This window comes from Orbicella franksi, chromosome 15 (assembly GCF_964199315.1).
Source record: "Orbicella franksi chromosome 15, jaOrbFran1.1, whole genome shotgun sequence".
NCBI classification, from domain to species: Eukaryota; Metazoa; Cnidaria; class Anthozoa; order Scleractinia; family Merulinidae; genus Orbicella; species Orbicella franksi.
The window spans coordinates 10,348,053-10,368,089 of record NC_138159.1 but is presented as its reverse complement, the minus strand read 5'-3'; the positions used below and the strand labels follow the sequence as shown (position 1 = coordinate 10,368,089).

Genomic DNA, 20,037 nt, shown 5'->3' with positions numbered 1-20,037 from the left:
TATTCAATGGTATACCACTGGATAGCTTTGCATAACTAGCATGTCTTGTGATGATGTATGATAAGAGACCAGTAACGAGTTCTTACCTAACTGGATAAACTGGTTTGCGTAAAACAGAATCGCTCGGTAACAGAATTCATACTGCTCCTGAAAAACAAGAGGACGACGAACCAGTAAGAGTTGACAAAAAAAAAAAGGAAAAAAGAAAAAAGAATGAAAGAAAAAAGATCAATATACCTTTTTCTGTACTGTAAACTTGCGGTGCTTCCTAAAGGTTCTGACAAGTTTAGGAACGTTCACTGAAATGAAAAATAAAGAACAACATGATCATCTGACGAAGAGTAGGTGACAAGTGCAGATAACACAACGTGACACCCACAACCTTAAAGAGTTGACAATCCCTCGTATGAAAATGCCAATTGGGAAAACACTGGAAAACAGTAACAAAAGACAACAGGTAGCTGTTATTCAGCATGGTTGTATCCTTACCAATATTTCCTGTGCCGCTAAGTTCACGGATTGCACTGTAAATAACACAGAAGGTTCCTGCACGACCAACACCAGCACTGAAACACGACACAAGATATCTCAAAAGATAATCCTTTACATAAGCCTTATTGGCTTCCCTGGGCTTTCTTTCCTTATGGATTGATATTTGCAAATATATTTGCAAATATATTTGCTGTGTGGCGAAATAAAGGCCGATACTAAAGAAGAGAAGTCCATCAGCTGAGCTAGGCAAGCCTTGAGGGAGAACTGGTTTGAGAACATTGGAAAAAGAGGGCTGGCATACGCTACTGGAATTTCTTACACCAGTGAGAAAATAAACCAGCAATGTATATGTTATTACTGAAAAACCTATTAACATATTAAACATGTAATCTTCTTGATGTGGGAAACAACAAAATTCAAACTTATTCTAAATTAAATAAAATGCAAATTAGTAAAAGTAATTGGAGCGAGTGGAGGAAAATTCTGGGAGTAATTACGGGAGTATTTTCAAAACGACACGAGGTCCAGTTACTAATCAATCGTATCTATAACAAATTTCGGAATTGAAAATGTCTTTCGAGAACTTCTTTTGAGCGAAAACGTCTGTAGCGCTTTTCATAAGTTCTGAAAACTGTAAGAAACATTCCGAATCACGTGGGTATCCAGGTATACAGGTATCCAATACAGGTATCCAGTTATAAAAAATTTAAATTGGATACCTGTAATTGGACACCCACGTGATCCCGCGACGATTACGTGACAAATAGGCGCGCGGAGAACCAATCACGTTCGAGAATTTCGTTACAGATACAATTAATCAAAGTGCTCTATGAGCAAACCCGTCGATTTCCCAGTGGATGATGATTGACATGTGTGGCTTACGGGTCAATCTAGTTATACAAGTTACCATATTGACTTCTGGCTATACTTTTTATAACAATGAACTACAAGAACTGGCAAACCTCCACTACATGAGCTGCATTGCTCCGATGGATTTACTCATTCTCGATTGAGCCACTCTACCATGTAAACTTCTCATCCCCTTACCTAACATATTTTTCTTCCCACCTGAAGAAGAAAGCGTAGTCTGCTTTACGCGACTCAGCGCCGCTAGATCGAAAGCGAATAGGTTGCGAATAAAATCGAAGCGACTCTGCTCGCAAGGTAGTTGCAAAAGATCTTCAGAGTAATCGAGGTTTTTTATTATGAATTACAAATGCACAAAATCTAAACCATCGGATGCAATTTGAGGTCGATTATGCGAAACAGCAAGGTCACGTAACGTCAAAAACCGTGTTCTTATCGGATCCAAGCTTGAAATAAGTATATGTTGCTACTAGTGGATGTCCTTCACCAAAAAAGGGTTGAACAAGAAAACAAAAAGATCAGTGGCTTAAAAACACAAACGGAAAAAACCTCGAAGAATCCCGGAATCTAACTCAGGTCCACTAGATTGGAACGTGGCTGCTAACCATAGTAACATGTAAGAAACCTTGCTTCAAGGGGGAAAGATACAAAGATACAAAGATACAAAGATACAAAGAACTACCGTAACACCCTAATACCGTAATGCCCTAATACCGTAATGCCCTAATACCCTAATACTCCTGTACCGTAATACCCCTATACCTTAATAACGTAATACCCCAATGCTGTACTCCCATACCGTAATACCCTAACCCTATACCCTAATACCCTAATAGTCTAATGCCCTAATACTCCACTATTCCTATACCCTAATGCCCTAATACCCAAATACTCCAATACCGTAAACGGGCTATAAACACGGGTGGGAGTCTTGTGTTAAGGTGACGAAATTACCATCCACAGCAGTGCTTGAGGGCGCCTTGAGGAAATAGAAAATCGAGGATTCAACCAAATTCAAAAATTTCTTTCGCCCAACTGCTTCGAATAACAAGTTGATTCGTTTTAGCGGGTTAGGAGCACTTTGAAAACGTAAAAACATTCATGACACAAAAAGAAGGTGGTATATTCTAAAGGTTTGCCTCAAACTATCACACACGCGCTTTTACCTGCAGTGCACCACAAGGGGCCTCTCAGCGTGAGGGTCCTTTTCCTTGTGATGATTATGCACCTCTGACAAAAATGTCAGCAGGTCTGAGGGTGAATGAGGAACTCCACTGCAAGAAAGAAAACAAAGATGTTAAATAACCAGAATGAGAAAAAAAAAACATCTGCTTAGATACGTGCTTTATAGCCAAGAAATCACGTGACTTACTGATCAGGCCAACCAATAAATTGCAAGTGTGTCACTACAAGCACTTCATCACTCTAAAATTGCAAAGAAAGAAAAAGGATTATTACGTTGTTTAGACATGTACCTGTATATGAAGGTAACAAACTGTTCTAACAACTCATGATGTAAAATTTAAAACAAACAAACAATGGCTTCCCTCCCAGTTTCTGAATATCTGCATTTAACATGGTATGGAATAAACAGTACAAAGAACAAGCAAACAAAGCAACAAATGCAGCAGGGAAAGTGGAAACAATGGCGTCTCAACATGAACAACCCCTTCCCTCTTCACCTTATAACAAGAAATACACTGGAAAGCAACTGACTCAGATCGCAATACGTTGAACTCTAAAAATTACAAACTCAAAAGCACATAAATAGCTGTGATGAAGGTGGACAGAAACCACCCTAAATTCAGTAAGACAAAACAGTAACTAAATACTCTTTGCCTTCGTATCAAGCTAAAGCTTGTTGCAAAACACTTCATATAGAAACAATGAGTGATTTGTAAGAAAATTAACTGGTAATAGAAACATAAACGTTTTACAACAGCACTCGTTGAAAATCAGAAGAAGACTAATGTTTGTTACGATCTACATTTAGATCTTGTTTAGTGTAGACATAAACACGTCACTCCACCTCAGCATGTTGCACGTGCATAATACGTTCGATCCAGGCCTGGCAGTGAGTCAAGCTTCTCATATGGACTCTGATTGCTCCATAGACAACTGTGTGACCTTCATCAATGGGCCAGTACTGATGGCACTTAAGCTAAAATATGACACAACACATTACTAAGACCAAATCCAATAGAAAATCGAACAATTTCAGTTTGTAGTGGACAAAAATCTTGTACCAGAATATTGCTAAGTACATCAAAGTCCTTTTTGAATTTTCGAAAAGCTAAAGCTATATATAATTGCCTGAAATAACACCAAAAACAATTTCCCATACGAAGTCGAGAAAATAAATTTCAAAGTTCAGAGAAATTATGCAAACACAGGTGAAATTACATTATCACTGTCATTTCATCAATACTTTCAAGTGTTTCATATGAACTTCAAAATTTGTTTTCAAGATTTGGTGTTGTTAGAAATGCTTTCTTTTGAGAATATATTTAAAACAGTCGTACAGAAGTTTGCAATACGATGTAAATAATCTTGGTACAAAGTTTTTCCACTTGTCACTCGAACTTGTGGATTCCTTCTTAATAATGGTCCTTGGTTCACAGCCTCGTACATATGCCGTGCTAAACTCGGTCACAGTAAGGCACAGCACCAGTACAACAGTACTGTTGTAATTTTAACTCAAGGTATGCTGCTCTTAATTCAAAGTTGTGGCAAATCGTTCGAAGACAAATACTTCTTGTGCTTACACATAACATAACAGACTTCAAAATTCCAGTCTTAATTTCTGGAAATTTCCCGTTGAAAATGGACCTGAATTTTCCGGAAAAGAGGATATACCTCGTGAGGTATAACGAAAGTTTTGAAAATTTCTTATCCAGAATTTCCGTTTCGTGTGATCTTGCTCCAGGAATTTCCGGAATTTTCGGTTGATGGGTTCGCGTTCAGGAAATTCAACAATTTTTTTGGATTTTCCGTAAACTTTCCCAGGAAATTTTCGTACCGTTACCCCCCGTTTCGAAAGCTCTGAAGTTTTTGACTAAATAGACATCGTCGTTAGCTTTCCATGTGATTGTTAACAAGAGAGCTAGAAATGGGAGCAGTTTCATCCTCATATAACAGTCTACAATTCCTACATCACCCTCTATATATCATCTTCAGTTCTTTAGTTATAACGAATAAGATGTTTTAATGCACCATGTACATGTATGGATATCAGTTCCCTTATTTAAACACAGTGTACGAGTTTCCTAAAGATTGCTATACATGTTTCCAGGAAGTCCTGTTTTCTTTTTTGTTTTTTACCAAAAAGAAATGATCTAACGATTAAATCTCTACCGGACTTTACTGTACTTACGCGATTTCCTTCTACTTCTTTAGTGAGCATCACAATGACAGGAGATTTTCGTTCCCAGACCATCAACCAAAAGTCTCCCAGTGTAGCAGCGATGGGGCCCTGGGTAAGAATGTAATCTGGAGACAGAGGTGTCACGTTCTGTAAAGAGAAACAGTTTAACTGGTCAATATCACACTATGTCTGGGCCCCTCACTATTTCAATCCAGTGAGATTTTGTCTGATAAATCTAATTAACCAAAATCCAGTGGTATCGGGACCATCTTACAGACGCTTATGCAACGAAAATAGAAATATAAAAAGTCCATCATCATAAAGTTGTTCATGAAATTTATATTTGAAAGTTATTTCGCAGAGGGTAGCTTAAAAAAGTAGCAAAACTTCAGGGTTTAAGGTAGATTTTGTCTGCAAAATTGCAAGGTATTTTAAGCTACCGTAGTCTTTTCCTAATCACGACACAGTGCGTCAATTTCTGCCAGACTGTGTAGCTGGCACACACGTCCTTTTTACTATATAAACATTAGTCTCAACAGTTAGTGGAAAAGCGCCACCCAATACAATACTGAAAGAAAGTTCTTTCCAATGACTTGAGCGGGCTATTCTTACCTTGATGACGTTAGCATTGATGTAGTCTCCCCCCTCCTTTGTATTTAGTGTCACCCTTGTGTGGTCCCCTGTAGAAGAAAATAAGTAAAAAAGTGAAGCCTTGGAGCCGACTGGCTCATAGCTGCCAGAGCTTATCCCGGTTTCTGTAGCATGAAGCGGCTAGGAGTATTTCTACTCCCCCTGGACGGAATGCTAGTCCATCGCAGGTCACTCCCCCGCAATTTGTTAGGTTTCCCCAATAATTCGTCGGTACCCATTTATACTCCTGGGTGGAGAGAGGCACCGTGAGAGTTAAGTGTCTTGCCCAAGAACACAACAAATAGTTAAATAATTACTGCCCTGTACTGCTTTTCTCCACATCGTCGTAAATGTACTTCAGAGTTCATGATCTTATTGTCCAATCAGCAATAGCACGGGCCCTTCATAAGTTTTCTATTCGCTAGCTTACTGTCGTTTTTTTTCCACAGTGGAATCGAATAAGCTACCGATATAGCTTGCACATGCACCAAGCCATCAAACCATGACTTTAATCACGACTTTACAAAGAAAACTATTGCAATACTAACAAGGTAAGATGTCTCTGTATCTGTTCTTAGATGGGTTGAGAGTGGCTGCCTGAGTGGAGAAGACGGCAGAATCACTTTCCTGCATTCTCTCTAGTACCTATACACGATACGAAGAGAAGGAAACGATCAACCAATAAGTACAATTGTTTTTTAACAAGTCAAATATTGTTTTTATCATTTACTTCAAATATTCAACATATAACACAAATGAAAGCAAAGTTCATTGTGTTTGACACAAGTCTGGCTAAAGCTACTAGAAGTACAGTGAAAGGGAAGGTAGAAGCAAATCTGCCAAATATCCAAACACTTTCGCGAGTAAAGGCAATTCAAAGTTTGCTTGCTCCATACTGCCGGAGTTTATCTCGTTTTCTGTAGGATTAATCAACTAGCAGAATTTCTATTCCCCCCTGGATGTGATGCTAGTCCTTCGCAAGGTTATCCACAGCATTAAATTCCCGGTACCCTGTTATACACCTGGGTGTAGAGAGGCACTGTGAGAGTAAGGTGTCTTGCCCAAGGATACAACGCAATGATTCGAAGCCAAATCGCTCAACCCGGAATCCAGCGCGCTAACCACTAGGTCACCACGCCTGCTGCAACATTTTCACGAGTTTACACATAATTAATCATTAATTACTCTGATATCAAATATCAAATTTTGAAAGGATCATGCGCCGCTTTAAAGATTACCTACCTTCCACTCATGAATGAATCCATTGTAGGGTGTATTTTCACGTTTCTGTTCCAAGCTCACAACAAGAGCATCAAACGTCTCCACAGCGCGAGACAATCTCTGAATGTATTCTTCTTCACTCAGACACTCATTGTTCTCATCCTGGCCAATGCTCGACTTCTGTGTCTCATAGTAATGACCACACTGGCGATGTAAAGAGGGCTTGTTTGGGTCTACAGCTGTCGTTGTATCAGGAGGCTTGATGGGCAGCTGACCCATTTCCGGCATTTTCCCCGGCTCGTACAAGTACTTTGTCTTGGGAGGAAGAGGAGGTGCAGCGTTCTTTTGAAGTTCTTTGATCTTTTGGATCTGTTCCTCAACTTCTTGAAGTCTGCGTTTCTCTTTGTCCTCCTCTGCAGAATGTTCTTTTTCATGAAGTTTTACCTCTGGTTTGCTTTCACTTGAAGATGACAACTCAACAGCAGTGTTAGGTTCTAATTTCTGTTCTGTGTTGCTGGAAGATTCACTCTCTACGTTGTCTTCTACCTCATGAGATCCACTTTCCCCCTCTTTTCTCTCTCCAGATTCCCCCTTTGCTATCATACTTTGATCTCCAACTAATTCTTTTTCCGAGTGTTTTGGCGCATCAGGATCTGAATGGCCAGCAAGCTTAGAGCCATGAACATTCCCATCAGTATGTTTTCCTTTCTCAGAAATTTCATTTAATTGTTTCTTGGTCAAGTCACCAAAGACTTGCTCCATGTCAAGCTTGCCATGAGAATGATCTGAAAATCCACTACCCCACGAGGTACTAAAAGTGCTGGAACTTTGAGGTAATGCCGAATTAAGGTCTTTTTCAGCTACCTCTTTGTTGACTGTGGTAGGCCGAGGATCCATTTGATCCTCCTTTGGTTGAGCCTTCTCATGGTGTTGCTCATGGCTCTCATGTTCCTCTTTGTCCTTCAGCTTTTGCTCCATCTCAGCCAATTTTGTTTGCTGTTGCAACACCTGCTGGACCAATTGAGCAAGGTGACCCTGATCTGAGTCATGCTGCTGCTGTTGTTGCTGATGCCTTAGCAGCTCCTGCTGCTGCAAAATAAGCTGCTGCTGCTGAAGAAGCATCTGCGTTTGAAGCTGCTGCATCTGCTGCTGTTGATTGAGCTGTGCCTGAGCTACAGATACGGAATAACTAGTGGCATAAGCAGACGATGGTACGCTTGTTGGGCTGGGTCTGACTCCTTGAACCAGAGGAGGTGCTGAGGGAGCAGACCCCTGACTAAACGTGTACGGTTGGCTAGCTGATGGGGATGGCGGGGGGTCACTGACACCAGTACTGTAGGGAGGGTAAGAGGAAACTTGACCTCTTCTTTGCTCTGGGTATTGACTTTTGTTTTTATAATCAGTTGAATCCTGTCGAGTAATGCCTGTTGGATAAATCGCCTGTTCTCGACGAGACTGTTCTTGGGGAGGGTTTTGGTTTGTTTGTGTTGGTGTCCATACCTGATCTACCTGCGTTTGCTTGTAAGGCTGAGCTTGCTGAGGACCTTGAACTTGCTTCCCTCCAAAAACGTGTTGTTGTTCTTTTCCATCTTGACGTGGTAATGACTGGCTACTTAAGGGAGCACGAGTTGATGGTAAGGGCTGCGATACTTGCACGTAGGGCCAGCTTCCTGAGGAAGCAGGAAAAGTGTTCTGTTGAGGAGGAAGTCCTCCAGGACTCTGCAGACCAGACGGTTGAGAGGGAAGACTTTCTTTAGGTGGTGTTGGTTGTGATTGAGTAATCTGTGAACGTTGTTTGTCTCCTTGAAAGGGATAGTCAAGTTGGACTGACTGACTACTGGCGTGAAGTGGCCGTTGACCAGGACTATAACCTGTATGAGATTGTTGAGGATGATAGCCTGGTCTGGATACCTTTGATGGGTGGTCAGGCAATTGTTGCTGCCACGATGCTCCCGACAACTGACTAATCTGAGACTGACTTTGAGGAGGCTTCACTGGTGCTTGAGATGTTTGTAAATTCTGCGACGTTTGCTGCCCCGGGTAAGGTGATTGCTGTGGAAGTACATCTTGTGAAAACTTTTGTTCCTGTATTGGTTGTCGAGACTGATTAGGTTGAAAAGGTTGCAAATATTGTGAATGTGTCTGAGGCTTCTGCGGTTGAAGAGGTTGTACTGGTTGCTGGAAATTCTGTTGGGGCTGTAATGGTGACTGAAATTGTTGCTGTTGAGGAGGCAATTGAGGGGACTGACTTTGCCCTTGAAGAGTTGGTTGAAACTGATGCGGCTGTTGTAAGGAATCCTTGTTCTGTTGTTGTTTGGGGAACTGTTGCTGATGCTGTGGTGGCTGTTGTAACTGTTGCATGGACTGCTGAAATTGCCGTGGAGGCTGTGATAATTGTTGGCCCTGATGTTGTTGTTGTTGTTGTTGTTGAAACTGAGAAGTTTGTTGGGAAGTTCGTGGCGGTTGAGATTGTGATTGAGGCTGGAGTGGATGCTGCATCTGCGGCCTTGCTGGTGGCAAATTTTGAGGCTGAAGGGGCTGTTGAAGTAGTGTTTGGCTTGGTGAAGACTGGCGGTACTGTTGCTGGGAATGTGTTGGTGGTGGTTGTTGTTGTCCCTGGTACAGTTGCTGTGGTTGTTGAAACTGTTGCTGAGGTTGCAACAGTTGCTGGGATTGCAATGGTTGTTGAGGCTGCATGGGTTCCTGAAGCACTGATGGCTGCTGAGGACGCAGAGCTTTCTGAGGCTGCAACGGTTGTTGAGGATGCAGAGGTTCCTGAAGATGCAATGGCTCCTGAGGACGCAAAGGTTGCTGAGGTTGCTGAGGTTGCAGCAGCTGCTGAGGAAGCAGAGTTTGCTGAGGCTGTAACGGCTGCTGAGGATGCACAGGTTGCTGAGGTTGCAATGGCTGCTGTGGATGACGAGATTGCTGAGGCTGCAAAGGTTGTTGAGGTTGTAAATTTTGTGGAGGATGCATGGGTTGTTGAGCTAGCTTGGGAAACTGGAACGGCTGGCTTCGCCAGTTCCGTGAAGGTTGACTTGGTACAGATTGAGGAGTTTGTGACATTGAACTCAGTGGAGTTGGCTGCTGGAACCCTTGGGGTGACCCAGCCTGGCTGGGATACTGTGGTTGGGATGTTGGATGCGGTCCTCTTGGAGATTGATACTGTTGTTGAGGAGTAAACGCCTGCTGGGACGTGGCAGGATTTTGTCCGTGTGGCCAGTTTTGTTGAGCTTGAGTGGGTGGCTGCTGGGTTCTGCTCAACTGTGGGGATCCAGAAATGAGTTTAGCTTGATCATATGATGGTAATCCTTGAACAGCATTTGGGCCTGACACTTGACCAGCTGCAAAATGAGGCTGAGGTGGTCGTGGTATTTGGAGGGGGCCTCCTGGAAGACCAGGCTGAAATCCTGGTTGACTCACTGGTGGGAAGGAAGGTCTGACAGGTACAGGATATGACATCCTTGGTGTTGAATGAATTAGACGCTCAGCAGGCACAGAACCCCTTGGACCAACTTGCGTGAATGGAACTGCATGACGTGGCTGCATGGATGGATGCACAGTAGGTCCAGCGGCTTGTGAAGTAGGTGGCTGAGGGATCCTTTGATCTGGAAAGTTGTACTGAGGTCCAGAATCAGAAAGAGTCCTGGATAACTCACCAGGAACATGCTCTGGAGCTGGTAATCTTGGGTCACCAGATGGAACAGGTGGCCTCATAGGACCTCCAGGTGCAACAGACGGGTAAAATCTTCCATCAGTTGAAAGCGGGGAAGTTGCTCCTGGAAATGTACCTGGAGAGATTGCTCCACCAGGGATCCTTGGGTGAAGAGGAACCCCTTGTGGTGTAGGATTGGGAGTTCCTGGCCTTACGCCAGGGTTACGTATCATTAATCCTCCAGGATACTGACTTGGTGGGGGGCCTGGCACACTAGATGCTGGTGGATGAACAAGGTGATCTGGTTTGGCTGCATGGGGACGAGCAGGTGGTGGTTTGGCTTTCTCTGGAATAAGGACAGTACATCACTTAAATTTACAAGAGTATCATTTAATCATAAATTTGAAGATTATGCTTAAAATGAAAACTAGACATACTGTAATGATTCGATTTAGCACCCTTTTTCCAATAAGCACCCTCTTCCAATAAAGGCCCCACAACAAAAGCACCATTCTAGACATTGACATAGGGTGTACTATTTAGACGAATGATTTACAAGTCTGCTTTCACATCTGAACGTAATATTTAATATTATGGCTATCAGAGCTCCTATTGGCACAGTTCTTGAGTAAAGCAGTTCTTGAGTAAAGCAAGCATACGTTGGTTTTCATTACAGCGTTTAACCACATTCAGATGTATGTCCCTGGCGCGAAACTGAATCATTACGCTACTTTGTTTCAACACTGCATTGTCAGACCGTCACTTGGTAGACGTAATACGTTGAAACGAAGAGTGAACGAAATGTGTAAAATACACAGTATCCATTGCCTAAATTATAGTCGTCAAATACTTTCTCAAAAGTGTCAAATTTGGGAGACAAAGCGGCAAAGTAATTTCCTTTGATGTTTACAAGGTTGTAGCTTATACTATACTTGCTACTTACATAGGTCGCCATTGTTAAAAGGGTTATCGTTTCAGACAATCAATCACAGAAATGGTATACACAGAACATGTATTCACATACAGAGTTGTTCCTCAGGACAAAAATAAGACTCGCAAAAATACTGCAGAATGTTTATTTGTTGATCACCTTTGGCCTTTTTCTCCTTTTCCTCGATTTTAGCCATTTCTTTCTTTCGAGTTTCATAGAATTCTTTGAGCTTCTCTTCTAATTTCAAAACAGTCTTCTCCAGGCCCTGGTAGAACCGCAGTCCACGGCTATTCCAAGCAAAAAGAAAACACGTGTCAAATCTAGAATCAGTGGTGAAAGATCCTTGAGGTTTAAAATCGCACTCGGAGAACGGAAACTTAACGCAGGTAGCAAATGGCGCCATAATCAGCGTAAAGTAGGATGTCGGACAACCTTTAAAAGATTGCGGCTCTCAAGAAAGTAAGATAGTAAATGATTTGAACCCACGTGTATCAGTAGTTCGTATACAGTGAAACCTGTATTAAGCGGACACCCTCTTTTAAGTGGATACCAGCTTGAGTCCCTGAATTTTCTTCCCACATTTACTGTAATTAAAAATAAACCTACAATCAGCGGATACCTCTGTTAAGCGGATGCGGACACCGATATTAAACCATTTTTTGCACAAAACATGACAAAACCTGCAATAAGCGCACACGTCAAGGGCTTTTTACTGAAAGCTCAGCGCAGACTCCTTTATTGTCCAGTGACGTCGTTTTAAAGCTAAGTAGACTATTCCAGATTGATGTATTGACTGACTCGACATTGTGCTATAATCAACTATTATTGCAAAAAATATATTAGAACCTGGTTGGCGCGGACACCCTGTATTAAGCGGATACTAGTGAGTGTCCCAAGGGTGTCAGTGTAATACAGGTTTCACTGTAGTGTGATCGTCTGGGTGAGGATTATTCTAAAAAGAACTGTTATTGGTGACTGACATCTCGACAACCTGAGCGGAAGTTCATTCCAGTAAGTTTCGATCCGTCTACTGCTAGTCCGTCTGTTGGCTTTGCTAATGCCGTGAATCGGTCATTTGTAAGGTGCCGGCTGGAACCGAAAAATAACTGTCAACGAACTTTATACGAGTCTTACAGCAAATATCATCATGTCTAAACTGACCAATCAGTTTCAAAGGATCAGACTTTCACTAAAAAACACTTTTCGTTCCACTCACAAGATGACTTCCGCTCAGGTTGTCGAAACGTCAGTCACCAACAACCGGTTCTTTTCGGAACTATCCTCACCCGGACGATCACACTAGACAAACTTCTCAAGAAGTTGGATTGGCTCAAAACATAAAAGGACACAAAAGCCTAAAAGCAAGAACAGTTGCACCCTGATGAAGTTTCCCATCTGGTGTCAACTTGAAATGCTATTGTACGCGGTATAATTATTTTCCTTTCTCAAACACAACTTTCCATTTCTGTTGTTCAAGTTACTGCGCTCTTCAATAACAAGTGAACTCTACTCAAGCAATGATTCCTTTTTTGCTGCAGTTAGTCACCACTTTAACAGGTCCAAAAGTGGCGTTTCTTGATTGTGATTGGTAGATTTTGATCTATTTTGCTTGTTTATTTTTTCAAAGCTTCATTTAATGTCGTCATGATTATGATTAAAGGCAGGGAAAAACACAGCCGTAACAGCCATTAAACTTCTGGGTTTGTAAGTTATTGAAAGATGCAGTAAAATTCCATAGTTTTGCTAAGAACAATTTGTGATAATTCATTACCTCAGCTTTTCTTTCAGTTCCAAAAATGTATCATGGGACAAAACAAATGACTTTACTGCATCATCTCGCCTGCAAGAAGAAACGCTGACTGAGCACAGGTAAAAATAGAATAAACCTCCATCATGTCATGGTGTTGTGCTCCTGGGCAAGGCACTTCCTGTCTCCACTAAGGTCTATAAATGGGTGAAGGGGTATTAGTCAAGAGCACGGGGGTCACCTGAAATGGACTAAGTTTCTGTATAGTTCAACAGGCAGGATTGTTAGTAGATTCTATTGAAACCGCAATAAACTCGGGCACTACTGCCTCAAGCAGCCAAGTCACAGAAATGGAGGTACTGATACTCTAAGAACGGTCAGTGGTGTTTACCGAGAACCACATTCTCCAAAGCAAATTGTTTAAATTGAAAGGAGAATCTGTTGTTACCTTTGAGCTGTTTCTTTCACTGCCTGCCTTGTTGGTGCGTATTTGGCATTTGCTTCAGTCAGAGCTCTGGGAAAAATAAGATTGTACTCTCATTTAAGCTTGCACCCGTAAAGCAAGATAAAAATCCTCACAACAAGGACTGACATGACAGTTTGCCATCATAACAAGATCGATAGGAACACAATTCGGGCTCACTTTAAAATTTTAGGCTGAGCATCCAGGTTGGCTTGAATCAGGGCACATGTGCCATCATGTTTCTTCAGCTGCTCTTCAAAGAAAACCTGACAGATAATCATGTGAGAAATAACATTGGCAAAAGTAACCCGAGCATTCCCAAGAACAAATACAATCTGCAAGGATTATACTAACTGTAAAATACGTCATGCTCGTTTTACATGTAACATTAGGGAGCTTAAGCAAACCACGACGGAAACATCAACGAGAACGTCACCAAACAAAAGGTTTAATAAGTAGAAAAATGGCTCAGCACGTGCGTGTTTAATCGTGACACATTTTTTAACCGTCGTCTACAAAATAACGTGAAATGACCAAGTTCTCCGTATTTGAATGTGAACTGCAACGCCTTTTTTTGCATCTTCTTTTGGAATTGAATGCTGTCGTTACACATTAAGCCTTAGCCAGTTTTTAGACCGATATACGACTTATACAGATCTACACAATTGCGACATTCAAAGGAAAAAAAATATATATATTTTTTACCAGGCGTCGTCCCTATTATCTACTGCATTCCGCTGCCACTAAAGTGTGAACATGTTGGACAAAAACATGATCTAGGTGGCTAGCAAATGTTATGTGATTACTAACAAACGTCTGAAGTCTGACTTTACATTTGAAACGTTTTTGCACCTGAAACTGGTAACCAGAAACAAGTTCGGATTACAGTCATGCTTTGCAATGAGTTAACTTTGCTTGAATTTTTAAAGGTCTATTCGAAAGTCAACTTCCTGTGAAAAGTGTTCGCCTATGCACTTCCAAACTGTCTCATAATCATTACTGATATCACCTTTGCAGGTTATGTGGTTGTAACAGTATTGTACACGATTTTGCTGCATCCGTTACTTAAGTGGCCACAAAACACTTACACAAAAAAATACACACAAACAAACACTTGCTAAAAATAAAAATAAGCATAACCAGAAGCCTAGTGTTGAGAAGCAGCTGATAATTATTATAATTATTACCATCTTGTTTCCGTCTTCCCTTGTCACAAGTAGTTGTGTGATGTCATCATCTGCCAACTGAACGAACAAATAACAATGTACAGTAAAATTAACAGAGGTGTATACGCTGGTTGGTTTTCCAAAAAGGAAAAAAAAAAAACATGCATTTGGCAAGTAACTTACACGCTATTGCAGTCAAGAATGGTATTTTAATTTATAATTATTCATGTGGAAATGCTTAGCACGACACTCAAAACCTAGGAGTCCGGATCCAAGTTCTAGCAAGGTGGAAACCTGTGTTGCATACCTCACTGTAACTATGCTTCTCCACCAACTGCGAGAGTACTGGATATAAACAAAGTGGAAAGGAAACTGGACAAAGCACTGGTAATGGACAAGCAGTCTTACCCAAAGGAAGGACATGGAATCTGGACACACAGGCAGGGACGGGAGGGGTGGGCTGAGGTCCACAGGTAAACCCTATAAAAGCTGATGAATGCCCACCAGGATATAGGCTCTCCCATCAAGTTCAACGTAGCACCTCCTTGTCACAACCCTTGGAAAAACATGGAGCTTTCCATTCCACCGAAAAACGTTTGAAACAGGGGCAAATGATGTAGAGATTGAATTTACAAGAAAATCCAAGAAATTCTGATAGCAAAATATAATGGAACAGAAAATTGTGGTATGGAATTTTCGACAAGTTCAGTGCAGATGCATAACTGGAATGGTTATCCTCCTTTCTTAAAATTCCAGAAGCTCCTGTTCAATTTGCTTAAGGAATTCAAACAGGAACTTTTGCTCAAAGGGAAAGCACCCAAAGTTTCACTGTCACCAAGCAACTGAGTATCACGCCCCTTCAAATAATGGGGTATAATACCTAAGGGAAGGAAACCCAGTGGCAAAACCCTCACTCTCAAGGCTGCGTTTTGCATTAAGCTAGTTCCTCATTCCAAAAAAGGTCTGATTATGGAAATGGAAATGAAAGGAAGAGTGTGGCAGAAACTTGACAACTGAGGGATCTTGTTTCCAGCCCTATTTCCTCGAGGGGTTAGCGGCATAAGTCAAATACATGCATGCTAAGCCAATGTTACAGACTGCGGAGCTCAGAGCTCAGCACACTCGGAAACCTCTATCTTTACTCGCTGACTGAAGACGCTAACAGGCTGTTTACCTGCTTCCGTAACTCTGCTTCAAACTGTTTCCTCTGGGATTTCATTAGGTCCACCTTAGACTGGAATCACAAAATGCTGACTTTTCAGTGAACTGTATACTAGCAAATAACAGACTCGTAACTTGATATATACAAACGATAAAATTTTCATTTGCATCTGCAGCTCAAGGAGAATTATATTGATTTGAGTCCTTAATGGGAACTAGATGCAGTTTGGGAACTTAAGGTAAACTGCTGCCTTAATGCGAGAGGGGTGAGGACTCTTATTAACCTAATGGGAAAGATGAAAAGTGATGAAAGAGCTGGAGAGCACCGGGAAGATGTGGGGTGAGATTAAAATGAAATCTTGCAAGCATCAAAGTCCGATCCAGAGCTATGGTGGAAGCACTATACCTCATGAGGGGCAAATGGGAATACATAGGTTGATAGCAAAACTTACAATGAGATCTCTAAGACGTTGAACTGCTCCATCATCAATGGGAGCTGAAATGAAACAAAATAGTACAAATTTATTTTATAAACAAACCCAAAAAACAAAACAGTACATACACCTAAATAGGGAAGAAAGTCCAATAAGATGTACATGCACAACTATTCCCTCTCTAAGCATACATGTCTCAATCAAGCCCATCACATAGAGGCAAAACAAAATTCCCTTTACAGAGTAATTCCGGACAGCAAAGCACATAGCATGGAATTTGTACTGAAAGCTGATGATGAACTTACTGTCTATAATGTTTAGAGATGGTAAAGCAGCTATCAGTCCTTCAGAAGGTCCTGTTAACAAGTCCAAGTTATGTTTGTGCTCCTGGAATACCTTCAACAACTCAGTGTTTGTCTGTGTCTAAAAGAACACAGCCAACATCATCATCATCATCATCATCATCATAATTATACTTATTATATGGCTTTGGCTTGTGGCCGATATAACGCGCGCTCTGATTGGCTAAGAGCTCGGTCAATGCGGCAAGACCTCAGTTTGAGATTTTCCCGTAACGACCTCACTCTCGGTTATTAAGTAGTTATAAATATATTTGTACAATTAAATTACACTTAGGCCTCCTTAGTTTATTTGCTTACTGCCTTCTTGTGTGATTCCTGGCATTGTTCAAGATCTTTCTCAAAATCCTTTCTCTCTGCAGGAGGGGCCATCGGACCTACAAGTTCCTGTAAAAACAAGTTTGTATGAGTAGCATTAATAGTTCTCTTTCCCACATTTAAAACAAAAATGATTATTCAGTAATACACATATAAGTAACATAAAACCTTTTACGTCCCAGTAGCTTATAGCTTTCAACGTTTTTACAACGTGTTCTGTACATGGGGAGCCTAGGAGTATTGCTACTCCCCTCTGGATGTGATGCTAGTTCATCACAGGTTACTCACCAACATTATCACCTGGGATGGGGACATGCGAGAATAAAGTGTCTTATCAAACACCACACAATGACGCTGGCTGCAGCTTGAACCTTGAACCTGCCAATATTTGGCTCTGGGAGGGGGGGGGGGGGTGGGGGCGGGTGACTCCCATATAAAAAGGAAAGGGGTGCTGGTTGGAAATTTTGAAAAGAACCCCCAGGAGGTACCAAGATCATGTTTTGTGGGCGTAACTTGAAATTTTTTTGCTTCTAAGAGGTACCAAAGACAAAATAACATATTAACTGATAGTTTCATAAATTTTAATGGCAATAAAGACAATTGCAAGGAATACTTTCCACTTGTAAAGTTGTTTGTAAAAAATCTCCTGTTATATTTTTTCAGCTCTATACCTGAAAGGTACCTCCAAAGCTTCCAATGTGGATCTTTTGAGGCTGAACACCCTGAGAGCTACCAAAACCACCTTTTTAACCCCTAAAATGTACCATGAGTACCCCTGTCCATTTATTTGGAAGTGCCCCCCCCCCCTCCAAGGATTGGCCACCATGCTTCCCATAATGTAGTAATAATTAAATCTATGTAAAATAACATTTCATCTGGACAATTTTAAACAACCAGTTTCTTTAAAAACCAAACTCACCGTCAGTTCGTTCTCTTTTTGTTTATCCTCCTCCAGCATTTTAGCAAGGGATGTCAAAATATCTTCCACCTTGGAGCCTACCTTTGTCAGTTCTACGGATGAAGAAGACACACCTAGTTACATGTATAAACTTAAACTTTAGGCGAATACTCCACTGTTGGAGTAAATTGCTGTAAAATTGATAGGAAAATAGTCAAGAGAAAATGTGATGAAAACAAATTAAAACTATTTCGGTGAGCTGATTTTCAACAATTAATTATTAACAAGAGCAAAATAGTTTGTGATGCTCAGCTTCAACACCAGTAACATGTGCCAGAGCACTAAAAAGAAATGAAGAGATAAAACAAACTGGTCTCAGCCTTGTGAGAAAGTTACATGTAAGCTGTCCTTACCTTCAATGTTATTTTCAACACCTTTCAAAGAGTTGTCATCTTTCGTCAGAGAATCACTCTTCTGCTTGATAACAGCTACAAAAGAAAGAAAAATCAGTTTCACAGGAGAGACTTTTAAAATTCATGTCCCAGCCTGGGTTGTTTGAAAGGTGGATAACACTATCCACCAGATAAATCATTAACCAGCAGATAGCATGGTTTGTTTTGTTAACATTTACCCACTGGATAGCGATTTACCCAGTGGTTAGTGTTATCCAGCCGTCAAACAACTGGGTCCAGGGCAATACTCTTTCAAAGTAAATAATCAAGGATTGTTGTTACTATCTAACCTGGAAGGGTGTCATATCCTTCAGGTTCCAGTAAATCATCAATGTGCAGATCTCCTAAGGCTTTGCTGGATATTACATGAAAAATAAAAATTATATTCACATGAATAGATGGTGGAAAGGAACAATCTAAGTGCCATTGAAATGGAAATTCAAATAATTTTCAATTTAAGGTGGCTGGCAACAGTTTCCAGCACTTTCCAGCACATTCCAAGACTTAGATTTTTATGAGCCACTCTTTCTCAGTTGATGCTACAATCAGGGTATTAAAAAACTGCCCAACCATTGCTGAATGCATTGTTATCATTTTCATTCCACAATAAGTTACTATAGCACAGAGCTCGAAAAAAGTGCCGCCCCATTGTCCTGGACAAGTAGATTTTCCTGCTGGGCAAGTAAATTTTCATTCTCACTTGCCCGATGGGCAAAGGATCAGGCAAGTCTTCTGCCAGCTAAATCATTAAAAGAGCAAACCAAGACTTGCCCAGGGCAAGCAAAATTAGAGAGCTACTTGCCCCAAGGGCCCTGTAGCAACAGTGTGACCTGTAAAACCAACCTTAATTTTAGCTTTAACTGCTAAAAACTTAAAAACGAGCGTAGTGGTGCAACTTTTGGAAAAGTTTCACAAAGTTCTGTTAACAGCTACCTTAAAGTTCCAAAAAGAAAGGTGGTTCTCAGGGCTGTCAATAATAATTATTTTTGAAGTAGACATCACAAATTTGAAAGTAGGCAATAGGTTACTTTTCTAGTGCCAAAGGTGCTAGCTTCTTAGGGAGTCTTGGGGCATGCTTCCCCAGGAAATTTTGGAAGTTAGATGCTTGGAAATGCCCTTTACAGCATTTTCCAGTCAGTATTTGGGACTAAAGAACAATCAAACCTATGACTATATGTCCATGTTTTATGTTTAACAACCGTTCTATACAGTACTTAAAATCTCGAAGGTCTCAAATTTTATAATCTTCCCATGAATTTGGCATAACCCTTTCATTCTGCTGAAGACAAGGACCTTGACGTTTTCCCCTGTGCCTCTTCTCCTTCCATAATGCATTGCCTTGTTGATCACAGTTTCATATTCTTTTACTGATGGTCCACTACTGGAAATATGAATCTAATTTGCCATTGTCGATAAGAGTCCAGACAACGCTGCTCGCGTCAATATGTCACGCGATGCCTTTTTCAGCTCGTGCTCTGAAAAATACATTTCCTTTGACATTGGTATTGTGGTAAAAAAACAAATCGAAATGTGGTGCGCCTCATGAGTCCACAACATTCTGACCACTGTGATGACACGTATCGTTGTTAATAAGAGTACAGACCATGCTATACCACATTCTATTTGCATTTCTTTCCTCTTTCCTTAAGCTTTTTTTGGCATTTTAGGGCATTGCTCACTCAGCAATGACTACCTCGATTTCTTTGGCGCAGATGCCATTTTGGCACATGTGAAAGCCTGGGATCCAGTTCTGTAAAAAATGTTCCAGGCATTTCATGACCCATCGATCTACTGCTTCCATCGTATGTGAGAAAGAAAAACATATTTAATTGAAATACATCTTCACTTTGACTCAGACGTTTGAAACAGATATCATACA

The 20,037-nt window shown here is 41.0% G+C and overlaps 1 protein-coding gene across 2 annotated transcripts in view; it reads right to left on the bottom strand.

Annotated features, from left to right (window-relative positions):
* The window catches only part of LOC145470619 (uncharacterized), a 41,126-nt gene that overhangs the window by 5,983 nt on the left and 15,106 nt on the right, over positions 1–20,037 (bottom strand). For both annotated transcript variants that reach the window (XM_081454421.1, XM_081454422.1), the window contains 22 exons: positions 18,449–18,513; positions 18,120–18,194; positions 17,728–17,819; positions 16,791–16,877; positions 16,437–16,554; positions 16,150–16,193; positions 15,711–15,770; positions 14,558–14,614; positions 13,551–13,636; positions 13,356–13,421; positions 12,932–13,000; positions 11,320–11,447; positions 6,596–10,575; positions 5,902–5,998; positions 5,336–5,403; positions 4,733–4,870; positions 3,389–3,520; positions 2,732–2,784; positions 2,526–2,633; positions 490–566; positions 238–299; positions 87–147 (listed from right to left, as the gene is read on the bottom strand). In XM_081454421.1, the coding sequence (XP_081310547.1) occupies positions 87–147; positions 238–299; positions 490–566; positions 2,526–2,633; positions 2,732–2,784; positions 3,389–3,520; positions 4,733–4,870; positions 5,336–5,403; positions 5,902–5,998; positions 6,596–10,575; positions 11,320–11,447; positions 12,932–13,000; positions 13,356–13,421; positions 13,551–13,636; positions 14,558–14,614; positions 15,711–15,770; positions 16,150–16,193; positions 16,437–16,554; positions 16,791–16,877; positions 17,728–17,819; positions 18,120–18,194; positions 18,449–18,513 (5,723 nt within the window). The remainder of the gene's footprint in view (positions 1–86; positions 148–237; positions 300–489; positions 567–2,525; positions 2,634–2,731; positions 2,785–3,388; positions 3,521–4,732; positions 4,871–5,335; positions 5,404–5,901; positions 5,999–6,595; positions 10,576–11,319; positions 11,448–12,931; positions 13,001–13,355; positions 13,422–13,550; positions 13,637–14,557; positions 14,615–15,710; positions 15,771–16,149; positions 16,194–16,436; positions 16,555–16,790; positions 16,878–17,727; positions 17,820–18,119; positions 18,195–18,448; positions 18,514–20,037) is intronic.